General features: G+C 46.0%; 1 protein-coding gene across 14 annotated transcripts in view; it reads right to left on the bottom strand.

Moving 5' to 3' along the window:
- Positions 1 to 14571, bottom strand: part of TCF7L2 (transcription factor 7-like 2 (T-cell specific, HMG-box)) — a 186705-nt gene extending 172134 nt beyond the window's left edge. For all 14 annotated transcript variants that reach the window (XM_014546385.1, XM_014546384.1, XM_014546378.1 and 11 more), the window contains exons 1-2: positions 14479 to 14571; positions 14323 to 14391 (exon numbers count right to left, since the gene is read on the bottom strand). In XM_014546385.1, the coding sequence (XP_014401871.1) occupies positions 14323 to 14391; positions 14479 to 14556 (147 nt within the window). In that variant the 5' untranslated portion in view covers positions 14557 to 14571. The remainder of the gene's footprint in view (positions 1 to 14322; positions 14392 to 14478) is intronic.
- Positions 14572 to 15104: the final 533 nt, after the last annotated feature.

Consider the following 15104-nt stretch of genomic DNA (forward strand, 5'->3'; position numbering starts at 1 on the left):
AGGGTACTCAACCCAATCTACAAAAAAAAATTAAAAATAAAATCTTGGTCCTTTTCCTAAATTATTATAAAGTGGCCAAATCATGCCAAGAGTAGCACATTTGTGGGGCAATGTACATCAGCATTTATTATTTTCTAATAGGGATAAACTGGGAAATTAAACCCACCTGAAAAACCACCCAAGCAAAACACAACTTATTGGGGGTGGGGGCACCTTTCTTCCAAAGGAAGAGGCCTACGCCACAGAATTCAGCCCTTTCCCTCACCCGAGAATTGAAGCCGAGTGCCCCTTCTTCAGATACAAATGGCTTCATGAAGCCGCTCTTCTGTGGGGAGACGTGTCATCTGCTTTCACTCACCACAACGAAACTGTGACATCAGTGACAAGTTTTTTTTAAAAACACAAAACAAAATAAAGTGCATAAAGCCGGCGGTTTGGTAAACACGTCTGTTGGCTGAGGGGCAATTTCAAAACTTCCTTTAAGTTCCCTTTCAAGAAAAATGTTGGTGTACACTGGTTCAGTGAGTTTTTTTCAATTAACAGGGAAAGTCTTGGTTTCTTCAACAATGATGAAGACACGAAAGCTGCTGGACCCCAGAACGAAAACTGAGTGACTAAAGACCGGGAGGAGGAAAACAGGGAGGTTCATTTCTGACTTTTTTTTCTTTTTATTGATTTCAGAGAGGAAGGAAGAGGGAGAGAGAAACATCAATGAGAGAGAATCATTGATCAGCTGCCTCCAGCACGCCCCCTACTGGGGATCCAGCCCACAACCAGGGCATGTGCCCTGACTAGGAATTGAACCGAGACCTCCTGGTTCATAGGTCGTTGCTCAACCATGAGCCACACGACCAGGCTCATTTCTGATATTAAGGACAAGAACCAAATTCAGAATGCTGTGACTCCCAAAACACTCCTGAACTGAGTCTTACAGATTCCCTATGTCAATAAAGCCCTGATCTAGAACTTGCTACCTCCTGAACTCTCAAGTTTTTAATTCCACAGAAAATTCTAAGCTAAAGAGTAATTACCTCACTATTTCATTTCTGTGTCATATTTTAAGAATTCCTAAGTCTTAGGTCCTAATCAAAAGAACAAAAAATTCCTCCTTGCACACATTTCTACAAGATGGAATGTAAAGCTCTGCTGTAACCCAGAAAGCAACAAACTAATCAAGGAAACACCCCTCGAGGCCTTGAAAAGATGAACCCCTGGCACACACAGGCCTTTGTACCCACAAAATGGACACTTTCTTTTCCTTAAGAGTCTGGTCTCCAGAAACCCCCTTATTCACTGCCTGACCCACTCACACCGTCTACACTGCCCCTCAGGAGTATATATCTGACCACTGCTTTCAAGCCAAACTAGACAGAACCCCAGAAAACTCAGGGAATGCAAGGGATGTGCCTGCCCTCCCCCAACACAGAGACCTTCAGGTTCAGAAGCACGTCTCCATGTTTCCTCCAAATCCATTTAATCACATTCCTTGTTCTCAATTGACTTGGAGGTCTACCGTCTGGCAAGATCAAATTGAGGGCTAACTGTGCAGGTGGGTTTTGCTGGAGATGGTCGTTTAAATGACCTCAAAGTGTGTTCTACCTGGATTCTGCTGGTAAACTAGACTGGAACACTCAGATTCTCAGAATTCAGTGTTGACCCATTATTGCAAATGTTAGGTTTTTTTTTATCATCATCCCCTTACTGATTCTTCAACTGAGTTGAAAGTTGGGAAAAGCCAGAAAGTAAACTCCAACCCAATTTGCCTCTGGGAGAAAAGGTGTGCCTGGAATGGACACTAAGTGCACCCCATCCAATGAACTGTACCCCAATCACAGAAAAGCTCTCAGGGCTCTGACCTTCACTGACACCCAGCAGTCCCAATGGTGAGGTTTCTGGGCGCTGGGGGAAGAGTGCACACCCAGGAATGTCATGGCGGTCCACGGCCAAGCTCCTCCTGCACTCCAGCCTTTTCAATTCTCCTTTCAACAGGCAAAGTCTCCAAGTCCAGTCCATGCCACAAAATAAAAGCAAGCCCCCAAACCAGAAAGGAAAAGACTAAATAACTACTAACTGGGGCACTTGATCGGCTCCTCCCAAAATAAAAGGAAGTTAATAGTCTTCTAAGAACTTCCTTAGCAAACCCAACACTAGAGAGGCAAAGGCAAAAAGTAAAATGATCTTTACATAAAATAAAATTTGGGGACTGAAAACTACTGGTGAACGGATACAAGGCACTTACACTTAAGGACTTTGAAGTGTGGGAAACACCAGTATTTAGCCCTGAAAGTTACCTCTCTAAAGTTCAATGTTTTCATTCACCTAGTCAGTATATACTGAGTGCCTACAACATGCAAAGCTGAGTCACCACTCAATAGCTATTAAAAAGAGAAAGAAAAAAAATAGAAACAAAAAAAATTTTTTTTTGCCCTGGCCAGTTTTTGGCTCAGTGGATAGAGCATTGGCCTGCGGACCAAAGGGTCCCCGGGTTTGATTCCGGTCAAGAGCACATGCCCAGGTTGTGAGCTCGGTCCCCAGCAGGGGGCATGCAGGAGGCAGCCAATCAATGCTTCTCTCTCATCATTGGTGTTTCTATCTCTCTCTCCCTCACCCTCCCTCTCTGGAATCAATAAAAATATATATATTTTAAAAAATTAAAAATTTTATTAAAAACACAAGACCTTCCAAGCTTCCAAATATGAATCATATACATGTTTCAGAATAATAATCCCCTCTTAGCTGCTTTCCAATAGAGAATCAAAGACCCCAAGCTGATCGATTTAAATTTAACTGTCCCTTTCCTCCCTCTCTCTCTCTCTCTCTCTCTCTCTCTTAAATCATCGTTAAGCAAAAATAAAGACCATTTCCCAGGCCTCCTGTCACAAGGCTTGAACAACCCATAAGGGTATCAGGGGCTGGAAACACGGAACAGGCACCTCAAATTTCCTTTCTATTTTAGACTGTCAATAGCATTTAGGAAAAACACCTCGTCTCATTTCTGCTTCATATGTTTTCCTTATTGGTTCGTTTACACAGCGCTGCTCGCCCAACGGCAGTCAGTCCATCGTTTTGTCATTTCTGCCCTTCCCAGCCATTAGCGCAGGCTGCCGAGGCGACACCCCAGCTGCCTCCCGGGGTGGCTTGCAGCACAGGCGCATCCTTTCCCCCAAGTGGTCCCCCCTTTGACTAATGTCCACCAACACTCATACATCATTCCCAAATTGGTCCAAATGAATTAAACACAGCTCTGCTTAACATTACGAGATTTAAATGGATTTTCTCTCTACAGGTCTGCCCCATAATTGGGTTTATCCATCTTGTTGAAGTACAGTTTACACTTGCTAACATCACGCCAATTCAAGCTACATTTTCTGCTCCAGTGGCAGGAGCAAGGCAGATTTGTCATCGGATCATAACAGGTAATTCAAACAACAATTAGTTTGATGACGGCCCGTATGTCAATGTCGGCTCCCAGCAGCCCGGCTCACACTCGATGCTCTCTGTTCCTCAAGATGAATTGTCTTCACAATTCTTCAATTTCAATCATCAACAATGCTTACTGAATCAACTTAAAAACTATTGACACAAGACTATCTTCCCCACAGAGCAGCCGCACCAAAGCCCTTGTGGAAAGAATCCTCTAGCCCCACTCGGACGGGCTACCAGCACACGCTCATCCATTATCAAGCCTTGGACAATTTCCGATTCTCAAGCAAAGCCATTTATTCTGGTTCTCATCTCAACCTCAAAATGCAGGGAGGCACAGGTGTGGGAACAGAAAGGAATGAACTTGCTTGTGTAGGCTCATCCACCCACATGTAGTATAACATTTGTTTAATTTTTGGAAGTCCTTTGCAGGAATTAATGACAACGGTCAAAGTTTGAGAAAATGTTATGATCCAATGGGTAACACAACTTGTCATGTGTTTTTTTTTTAAGTTATTGTTGCTTTAAAAAAACAACTAACCTCCAAACATTTTGAAAACTAAAAGACAATCATATAAATACTACAGGCCCGATGCACGAAATTCGTGCAAGGGGCTCGGCCCTCACAGCCACTGTGGCTTGCCTCGGCCCTCGCAGCCCTGGCTTCGTCTGGAAGATCGTCCAGAAGGACGTCCAGAAGGTCATTCAGCTGTCCGGTCTAATTAGCATATTACGGTTTTATTATTATAGACAAACCAGTCCAACACCATGGTTTGAGTGATGCCACAGTCATTAAAATAGGGTGCAAATTCATGCACTGAAGGAGAGCCAAAATTAAAATATGACATATCTGGGAAAGAACATCAAGTTAACAAAGAGACTGAAGGTCTATCTCAAAGTATTTGGTTAAACACCAAAAAAAAAAAAATTATTATTATTATTTTTGGCCTCTCATGTTATGAAAGGGGCTATTCTGAGAAAAATGCAAAAGCCAACTCTAATACACACCCAACTCCATCTCAGTTATACACTCTGTTCCCATTTCTGCCCACAGTGTGTATTATGTGAACACACTCACGCCCCTGGTTGTACACCTACTGTGTCCTAGGCATTCCTACACAGTGCTATATAAAAGATGAGTAAGATAGAATCTCAGAAGAGCTTATATTCTAGTCAAATGTTGCAAGGACCAGGCACAATTTTTTAAGTGACATGAGAGAAATGCAAACAGCAACCAACAGGAGTCATAAATCTTTGTTACGCCAGCAAAGATGGTCCAGGTTATCAAATTTATCATCTGTGATGTTCTTGACAGGAAATAAAAAATATACAATGCATGTCGGGATAAGGCATCTTCTACGAGCAAGTGCTTCACATAGTACTCAAGGGTGAAAGCAGGGGCTTGCATTTATTTATCAAGCACCCTGTGTGTGCCATTGCACTGCCCACCCCATGACATACCACCTCATTTAAACTCCCAACCACCTTCTGGGAACAGGTACTACCATTCACCCGTTTCATAAGATTAGGAAACTGAGGCATGGCAGAACTGGGACCCAAACCCAGGTAATCTGGCTCCAGAAGCACAAGCCGAACCCCCCACTTCCTCTTGTACCTGACCCTTTAAAATACAAAGGTAGCACTATCTGGTTTGGCTCAGTGGATAGAGCACCAGCCTGTGGACTGAAGGGTCCCGGGTTCAATTCCGGTCAAGGGCACATGCCCGGTTGCGGACTCGATCCCAGTAGGGGGTGTGCAGGAGGCAGATGATCAGTGATGCTCTCCCATCATTGATTTTCTAGCTCTCTATCCCTCTCCCTTCCTCTCTGAAATCAATAAAAATATATTTGAAAATAAATAAATTAATAAAATCCAAAGGTGATGTACTACAGCCTCCACAGCAAGGCACACACTTTAAATGGCTGTGCTAAGCCAGTTGTTCTCCACCAGGGCCAATGTGGACCCTCAGCGAACACGATTGGTGGTCACATTTTAGTTGGGTGCTGGTGGCATGGACAGGATAGACAAACATTCTACAATGCACGGAACGGTTCCCTGTGAAACCAAGCATCACCAGCCCAAACTGCCAGTAGCACTGAGGCTGAGACACGCCGCACTAAGCCATCCCACCTCATCCAGACCCCAGTACTAGGCGAAGACATGCCCATTTGCAGTCTAGCAGCTTCCGGCAGAACCAAGTGTTTCTCCAGCTGCATATCCCTAACAAAACCAAGGATTCTGCAAAGATGCTTCAGCGAGTCCACAAATGTTTATCTGACTCTCATGTTTCTTTTTATAACATGTTAAAGATACAGAGATATCCAGCAGTGGCAAAAGTAAGTTTACAGTTGTAATACAAATAATAATTCAATAATTAATAACAAATACAAGAATCCCCTCTATCTTCCATACTCACAACTGTAAACTTACTTTTGCCTGCCCCTGTATAGCAAAGGTACCTACTTTTAAGCTTTATACATTTTTTTCTATTTCAATCTATTGTTCTTTAAATATTAAATACACTGCCAGCACCCAGTGGTTTTGGTGGAACCCTCAGAAATAAGGGTCGGCTGCCCTAGCTGGTTCGGCTCCGTGGATGGACTGCGGACTGAAGGGTCCCGGGTTCCATTCCAGACAAAGACACATGCCCAGGTTGTGGGCTCAATCCCCAGTAGGGGGCATGGGCGTGCAGGAGGCAGCCAATCAATGATTCTCATCATTGATGTTTCTATCTCTCTCTCCCTCTCCCTTCCTCTCTGAAATCAATAAAAATATTTTTTTAGGAAAAAGAAAAAAATAATGGCCAGCTATCATTTCTGTGTAATTGAAGAGTTTGCTGGGATTTCAAGGTAAACCGTTAGAAAAACAATTTGCAACCACTTATCTGGTTTGATCAGGAGTTGATACCATGCAACCAAACCCAGGTCCAGAAGCAAATGAAGTGCTAAGCTGGATAAGCCTGCCAACGTCAGCCACAACCAACCCCGTCAGACATTTCTGTGCTGAGCTAAATGGCCCCCTGATCCTCAGCGACTTCAGAAAAAGTGAATGTGATCAAGCATAACTTATAAAGTAGAGCTACAAAGAAAATACCCCCAGCCCTAGCCGGTTTGGCTCAGTGGACAGAGCGTCAGCCTGCAGTCTGAAGGGTCCCGGGTTCGATTCTGGCCAAGGGCATATGCCCCGGTTGCGGGCTCGATCCTCAGTAGGGGACGTGCTGGAGGCAGCCAGCCAATCAATTCCCTCTCATCATTGATGTTTCTATCTCTCTCTCCCTCTCCCTTCCTCTCTAAAATCAATAAAAATATATTTTTTTTAAAAATCAAACACCCCAGCTGACTGCCCCAGGTCAGGCCTCTCCAGCACGCGCAGTGGCCATAAGGGGGACACATGTGGCTGACAGAACAGTTGTTTCCATTCTTTCCGGGTGTCTAGCCAGGACCACCAGACATTCTCTGCATCCCCACCAGCCCTCTCACAGACCATGCAGGCGAGGCCCCACGTGCCTTACCACGGTGGAGAAGGAACAGATGCAAATACCTCAACTCACACAAACACAATTAGAACAGATAGAAGTTAAAACAACGATAGAAGTTAAAACAGCAAAACCAAATTGTTCTCTTTTCTCTGGCCAATGTAATGCAACTCCTATGGGCTTAGTAGACAAGATGACAACTTCTCCCTGAAAGGAGACATAAAGCCAAGTCGGACTCCTGGATTCTGGCCTTGGCCGTGTTTCCACCAAGCTGGGAGACCTCGGACAAACCAATTCGCCTCTTTGCAGCTCAGTTTCCGTGCCTTTCAAAACGGACTTGAGCCTGGCTGCTGTGGCTCAGTGGGTGAGCGCCGACCTCTGAACCAGGAAGTCACAGTTCGATTCCCCATCAGGGCACATGCCAGGGTTGTGGACTCAATCCCCAGTAGGGGGAGTGTAGGAGGCAGCCGATCAATGTTTCTCTCTCTCTCTTCCTCTCCCTTCCTCTCTGAAATCAATGAAAATATTTTTTTTAAATGGACTCCGCCTTTGCTCTATCTCTTGGCAGCATCAGCACCCCTGGGGAGTGTTAGAAATGCAGAATCTCAGGCCCCACTCTGCCACTGCTACACCCAAACCTGCATTGTGGCGTGACCTGGCCGCTGAGCAGCAGTCGGCTGCCTGGCCTGAGCGTCAGGCTCCGTAGTCCCTTGGGTGTGACAGCAGATGCCCACCTTCTCTCACTGGTTCTCACTCAGGGCACAGTGAGCATCACTGCTCACCTAGTAATGCAATGTTCTCAAACTAGAAGAGCGGTTCTCAACCTGTGGGTCGTGACCCCTTTGGGGGTCGAACGACCCTTTCACAGGGGTCGCCTAAGACCATAGGAAAACACATATATAATTACATATTGTTTTTGCGATTAATCGCTATGCTTTAATTATGTTCAATTTGTAACAATGAAAATACATCCTGCATATCAGATATTTACATGACGATTCATACCAGTAGCAAAATTACAGTTATGAAGTAGCAACGAAAATAATTTTATGGTTGGGGGTCACCACAACATGAGGAACTGTATTAAAGGGTCGCAGCATTAGGAAGGTTGAGAACCACTGAACTAGAGGCTCCTGACATTGAACAGACATCCTTTAGAACTCTGAACATAACCAGACTTTTTCCCTCAAGGAAAGACAGTCAAGCTAAAACAAGCAAACAAAGGACTTGTCCAACCCTTCTTCTCCAAGGAGACCCCGTGCATCACATTCACCCAAAGTGGGGGCCAGAGCCCAAGATCCCCTAGACCGCTGCTCTTCGCCCCTATACACAGTAAAATCACCTGGGAAGCTTTTTAGAAAGAGGGATGCCCAGTCCCCACCCCCCAAAGATCCCAATCCAGGTGGGCGGGAGCAGAGCCTGGGCCTAGGCACTGGTTTTCATGCTCTCCACGGGATTGTAATGTGCAGCCCTACCTAGTCCAGCGGTTCTCACATGCTGTCGCCAGATAAGGGACATGGACGTCAAAGAAAACTTGTTTAAGCTGCCAATGTCAGGACCCACCCCAGATCTACAACCTACAGAACCTGAAACTCTGGGGGTGGGGCCACAATCTGTAACTTAAGGAACCCTCCAGGCGCCCTCCAGGCCATGCTTGCTCAGGTTTATGAAACACTGCCCTAGTCCATTGAATGGGACTCTCTAAGGAGTGAAACCCAGGTTCTCTAATTTTTAGCAACTCCAGGTGATTCCTGTGCATACAGCCCAGCGAGCTGGTTGGCGGCCACTGCTTTAGGAAACCCTGGATCCTCTCGCACATCATTTTGAGCAGACAGTGGTTAGCAGGAGGCTGTAAGGCACAGTCTCTCCCCAGTCTGACTACTGGGGTTTGATTCCCAATTCCTTGATCGCAGGTAAAATACCTTGAGTATCTGTGACTCTGTTTCCTCGTTTACAAAATGGAATAATGATGGTAAAAGTGTAACGACACCTTTTCAGTTTCCTTCCATGTTATTATAAAGAATCAATAAATAATTCACATATAGCACTTAACAGCCAGTGCACAGGGAGAACTCAATAAGCAATAGCTGCTATTACTCTCAACCACTGTTACTGCCTCTGACACCGAAGGCCAAGCTCATTGTTGTCCAAGCTACTCTCCATAAACAACGGAAGGCCTCTTCCCGAGCCTTGCAAAGTGTCTGACTCTCTTCACCTCCCAAAGGAGAAGGAAAGGCCTCAAAAGCTCATGGGAACCTAAGGGCAGTCTAGTTTCTCAATGAGAAAAAGTTATCCCAATCAAATATCAGCCAGCCCTCAATTTTTATTCAGCAAGTGAAAATGACTGAGCATTCAATAAAGGACTAATTGATAGATTTCAGGAGACTCTAGGGCAGCAAGTCTCAAATTTTCATAGGCTGAAAATCAGAACCCTGATTAAAAAGGCAACCCCCTGACTGCGCTTGAAACCCACTCAATCAGAGACCAAGGGGAGTGGGGTGCTTAGAAACCCATATCTAAAACATCACTGGGAGACAGCAAGCGGCTTTTGTCTGTTTTGCTCATTGATGAATTCCCCAGGCACACAGTAGATGCACAATAAATATTTTTGAATGAATGAATGAGCATTCTGAGGTTTGGACTTAAATTAGATAGACTAAAGCAACACTGTAACAAGTGAATGAACCTTTCGAATTAGTCCATTGGCATCCATGGGCTTTATCCAACTACCCTAGTGAAATGGCGCAGGCACGCGCGCACACACACACACACACACACACATACCATACTTCATTCTTAGTGGGAAATGGAGATGAAACCTCACAAACAGGCGTGGCAATGGGTCTAAAGGAAAAGTCAGAAGTGATTATACCAAGAACGGAATCTGCCTCTGGGAGTTCTCCTACTTAGCCTAAATTTGCTCCTCAGATGAGAGAGCAAATCCTCGTGAAAATTGAAAGGCCAGGGAACGTATGAGGATGTGCTTGAACACAAGACACTACACCAGAAACGTGAACTGGAGTAAAGCCAGGAGCCCTCGCAAACATTCTGCTCACATCCACTACTACTCATCTCTGGATACTTTGATCACAAGTGCCAAGGGTCTACTTGGTCTAAGAGATGGACTCCAAGCCATAGCACCTTGGGAATCTTAAGACACAGACAAAACTACACGTCAAGTTCACATCCAGGAATAAGGGGCCAAAAGGGCGCAAGGACGCTCTCCAGTTCTATCCTTCTCTCTCGGGCTCCACAAAGCACCCAGGCCCTGGAAGAGGGCCCTCAGGCCTTCCTGAATCATGGCAGAGGAGCTCTAAGACCAAGCAGGAGGGGGATGCCCTGGTGCAGCTCAGATGGGAACTTGCAAGCCTGAGGACAAGAGGGAAGACAACACCCACAGCAAGGTCTCCACCGCTCAGCTGTCTAAACAAATAAAATGGTCCATTTCTTCTGGATCCTCTCCTAGTTGTCTTTGCGCACACACAAGCATGTGCGTGCAGCATGCATACACACACACACACACACACACACACACAAGCCATTTCACATCTTAAAAGAAAAACAACCAAGAAAGGTCTACTTGGTTTGTTTTTCCTGCGTGCGGAGTATTTTTTTTCCTAAATCACATCTGACTTGGTGTTAAAACATCAACCATCGGCCAAAATACTCTTAAAACAAAGGCTTAATTGGTCCTGAAGTAGCCCTTCTGAAAACCAAGGGAAACATCTGTGGGTCTTGACCTTGCTTACAACCCTGCTCTTGGGGTTGGAATAATGATGAGTGGAAGAGTGTTGGGAGAGCTCTCCTCAGGGAGGCAACAGAAGTGCCTAAACATGGATCCTAATCGCTTGCAGGGCCTCCCTCGGAGCAATCTGCAGTGTGGGCCCACCTCTGCCCCGCAACCCGCTAAACCTCCCCCCCCGATAAACCTCCCCCAGGTTAATGGAGAGGATGGGAGGAGCTCCTAGAAGCTGAGGCGGGGCCAAACCACTACGTGCAGGGGCCTGTACTGGACTCTGGGCAAAGGAATCTTATCTTACTGCTCCTCCTCATAAATATCACTCACATACCTAACAACCGCCATGCAGAGCATCTCCATGATAACACTTGAAATCCAGTGTCAAAGTCTGTCGAAAGGTCAATGTGAACCTAAGCACACACACTGCCCTGTGCCTCTCCAAGTCGACTCCTGTGTATGAACAGCTGTGGGGAGAGTGTGACGAGGGGCTTATTCCTAACAGCAGAACTTTGGAAGCAAATATCCAACAACGCAGAAAAACTACATGCAATGTGCCCCATTCCGACGTGGAATGCTATGCAGCCGTAAAAAAGCAAATTATTGCTACACACAGGCATGGTGCTGAGTGGGGCCAGGCATGAGACAGTATATTCTGTACAACTCCATTTCTAAGAAGCTAAAGGCCAGGCAAAACTCATCCATGAGGATAGCTAAAACTATTCCTTGGTGAGGATTTTTACTGGAGGCCCGGGAAGGATGACTGGGAAGAGAACAAGAGACTTCTGGGAAGTTGCTAATATTCTTTACCAGGGAAAGCAAACTACAGTCCCTGAGCCACATCCAGCCACTGTCGGATTTTATAAAGTTTCATTGAGACACAGTCACAGCTATGCCTTCAGGTACTATTTTTGGGCTGAGTAGTTGCCATAGAGATTGTATGGCCCACGAAGCCTAAAATACTCACTATCTGGCCCTTTACAGAACAAGTATCCGAAACCCATTCTATACTATACTGATGTGGGTAAAAGTTCATCCTCTCTCCATTAAAGATCTGAGTTCTGCACTTCAATAGAACTTTTAAAAAGTCAATAGTCAAATAACTACGTCTAAAAAAAAGATGTAGTTCAGTGGTTAAATTTTCATTCCATATACATTTGTGCTAACCGTTTAGAGAGAATCATTTTTGTTACTTTTGTCTTTTCAAAACTGAGAGGAGTCAGGAGGTTGTCAAAAGTGGGGGAAGATCCCAACACAGCCATTGATATTGTGTCCATACCTTTGACAAGAACATGATTCTGTCTACAGAATCACTCAGCGTCCATTCATATAAACGGTGAACTTGGCCAAGCCCTGAGATTACAGGAGGGATGGCAAGGGGAGGGGAAGGGGGATGAACCTCATGTGGTACACGGTATCATACTACGCGAGGTTATTTTAGGATATAGCTTAGGAGAGCAACAAGCTCAGCTCATACTGAAATACAGTATTTATTAAGGCTAAACCAGTTTAAGTTTCCAGGAAAGAAAATTCGGCCCTGACCATCGCACGTTGCATTTAAGCCTTATCCTAGAGACCAGAGCAAGGGGACACGGCTGCTCTCCTGCTCACCAACTCAATGCCACCCTCTCCTCCCACCCCACCTCATGGTTGAGCCGCCATGGGCCTTGGGAACCATTTTTGTGTGTCTGAGGTTTCCTCTTTTTTCCCCTTTGCTTCTTTTGTCTTTTCTTCCCCCCCCCCCCATTTATTCTTTGATGATCCAACTAGAATTACAGCTAGCTGCCATTTGGCGTGGCCTGGTCCTGGTCCGGCAGGGTGGGGGGGAGGGACACGACACTGAGAGCATGCGGTGCTGGGCATCTGATAAAACGTCTCTCTGTTTGCCCACATGGGCATCCAGCCTCGGCAAACAGAAGCAGGGCAGAACAATACTACCTGTTCATGGAGGAATAGTGATGGTTTCAGTCCTCCAAACAATGAGCTCTGTAATTTACTCCATCTTCCTCCTGAGAAAGGGCTTCCCATGGCCCGCGCCGTGCCAGGTGGTTTGGAGAAAAGACGAGCTGCCCGGCCTAACAAGGGCCGCTTCAGCGGGGTGTAAAGACACAACAGCTGGTCTGGTCTCGGCTGGTCTCCCAGTGCCATGGCCCCAGCCAGCCTTTCCACACCAAGATAGGGATCACTACGCTATTCAGTCTCCACAATTCCCACACCCCGGGCAACAGGCTCTTCCAGCACTCCCCAAGATGTCATAGGCCCCAGGACACTGCTCAGCCCTCCATTCATTGGGAGTCCGGGTTTGGGCATGTTCTCTAACCAAACCCCGAGTCTACACCAGCTTCTGGGAGCAAGACTCACTGTGCCATTAATCAAGAGGGACAAGGGTCCACCAGACGTGTGCCAGCAAGAACAACTGGAGGCCCAACTAAAGACACCAGTCCTGAAAATATTTGGGGGGTTGGGAGGGTAAAACCAAGGTCACACTTTCCCCTCAAATACACACACAGATCAGCCAGCACAACTTCAGAAGTCATAGAAATATTTTTAAAATCAGTTACCGTCACCTTGAAATGGGTACAAAAATATTAGGGATCCACCAAATAAAAATGCCTGCTGAGTCATAGTTTCCCCTGGTGGTATGGTGCACAAATCATGCAGCTGGAGTTCCGGGAGACTCCATGCCCGTACCCCCCCAAGTTATCGGCAAGGGTAACTACAAGGCAGGGAACGCTGGGACAAGTAAATCATTCAACCCACCGACAGCGACTTCTGAGAAGAGAAGACCCCAGTGCCAGACTTGCACACAACAACGACTGGTGTCAAAGCCTCCTTCAAAGGGTTAAGTCAGAAGACCCAAGGAGGTTCAGCCCCATCAGTTACACCAGGAGGCCCATCCATCCTGGCAAAGCCAGGCCAGGCCAGGCCAGACAGACAGACGAAAATCGTATTAGTCTGCTCTCGCTCCACAACCGCATTCTGCTGGCATCAGTTCAGCTCGGAGTCTATATTAGTTCATGATTTGTTTAGCCTTTGGATTTAAGAGAATGGAAGTACTACGTGAGCAGGAAACAGGACACTCATCAGAAGCTGGGATCTGTCGCCTTTCCCTTCCAGCACTGTTAGTGTCATATATCAACAGGCCCAGGAGAAATCAACATTTCAGGACAATCAGGTCAAAAGTGATATTCTTAGCACCACTTAACATGATTTTGATCCACCGGAACAACTCTCTGGCTGTCACACAGCCTCCTCTCCCATCTCCCCCCTCCACTCTTCCCGGTCACTTTCTGTCGCCTCTTTTTACTCCCAGTTTAAGACCCCTCCCTAAGCAAAACACAGTAGCCGAGCTGGGGTCTGTGTGCCCATTATGCCTGAACAAGAGACTCTTCACACAAAAACACAGGCTTCTCTTTCTTCCCATATCTTCAAATCATTTCAGCAGCACATCTTCTGCTCTTGTTTATTCTTTACTTCCTACCTCCCCCAATCAACCACCACCACCACCGCCATCACCACCATCGTCATCACCACCACCATCATCACTACCATCACCATCATCGTCATTGCCAACATCATCATCATCATCATCATCATCATCTAGGTTGAGGGAAGGGGTAGAGAATGAAAGACACAAGAGACCTACACATTTGACAATTCAAGCTTCAGGATCTGTTGCATTTCCTACCTGAATTGCAATCTGGTGTTCAATCGTTTTGTACGCAGAGTAATGTGTGCTCCCGGACTGAAAATGGAGCTGTAGAAAGAAACCAAATCAAAGCGTTCTGCTTATGTCACAAACTACAAGGAAACATCTTAAGCAGTTTATGAATAGCAGACAAACCTTCCTAGATTGAACTGCAGCATTGGCATTCAATCGAGACCCGTGTATCTTATTTGTTGCTATGGATAAGATGATCATAATAATCTAAGGTAAATTTAAAAAAAAAAAAGAGCCCTATTCAATAAGCAAAAAGGAAGTGGGGGGAGGGGGCCAGGAGTGAGAATCAGTAACATGAAAAGGGAAGGGACGGACGCCCATTTAGACATAAGAAGCCAGTGTGCTGAGCAGGATGCTGCAGAAAAATTAACTGTGCTGCACAGGTCATCAGAATTGCAACATGTAGGCCAGAGGCAGAGCGTGGGAGAGAAAGGGTTATGAGAAGCCACAAGACCGCCACAGGTAGACAAGCCCCCACGGTGCTAATGACTGGGCTCTAACTCCTTGCAAACTCAAGTCTATTTTGGGGAAAACAAATGTGTCAGGCAGAATTCAGGGGCCACCCCAGGTCTCCTATAGCACATTCTTCCACAATGACTAAGCTATGTGGCCCAGGACAGCTCCGGAGAGCCCGCACTCTAGGTATCCCCACTTCCCCAGAGAGGGAGCCAACCACCGTCAAACAGCCACCAAGTTTTCTGAAGGAAGACCACTTGGTGGCCCGTGAGTGAATGTTCACCTAGACCAGT

This window comes from Myotis brandtii, unplaced genomic scaffold (assembly GCF_000412655.1).
Source record: "Myotis brandtii unplaced genomic scaffold, ASM41265v1 scaffold441, whole genome shotgun sequence".
In the NCBI taxonomy this organism is placed as follows: domain Eukaryota; kingdom Metazoa; phylum Chordata; class Mammalia; order Chiroptera; family Vespertilionidae; genus Myotis; species Myotis brandtii.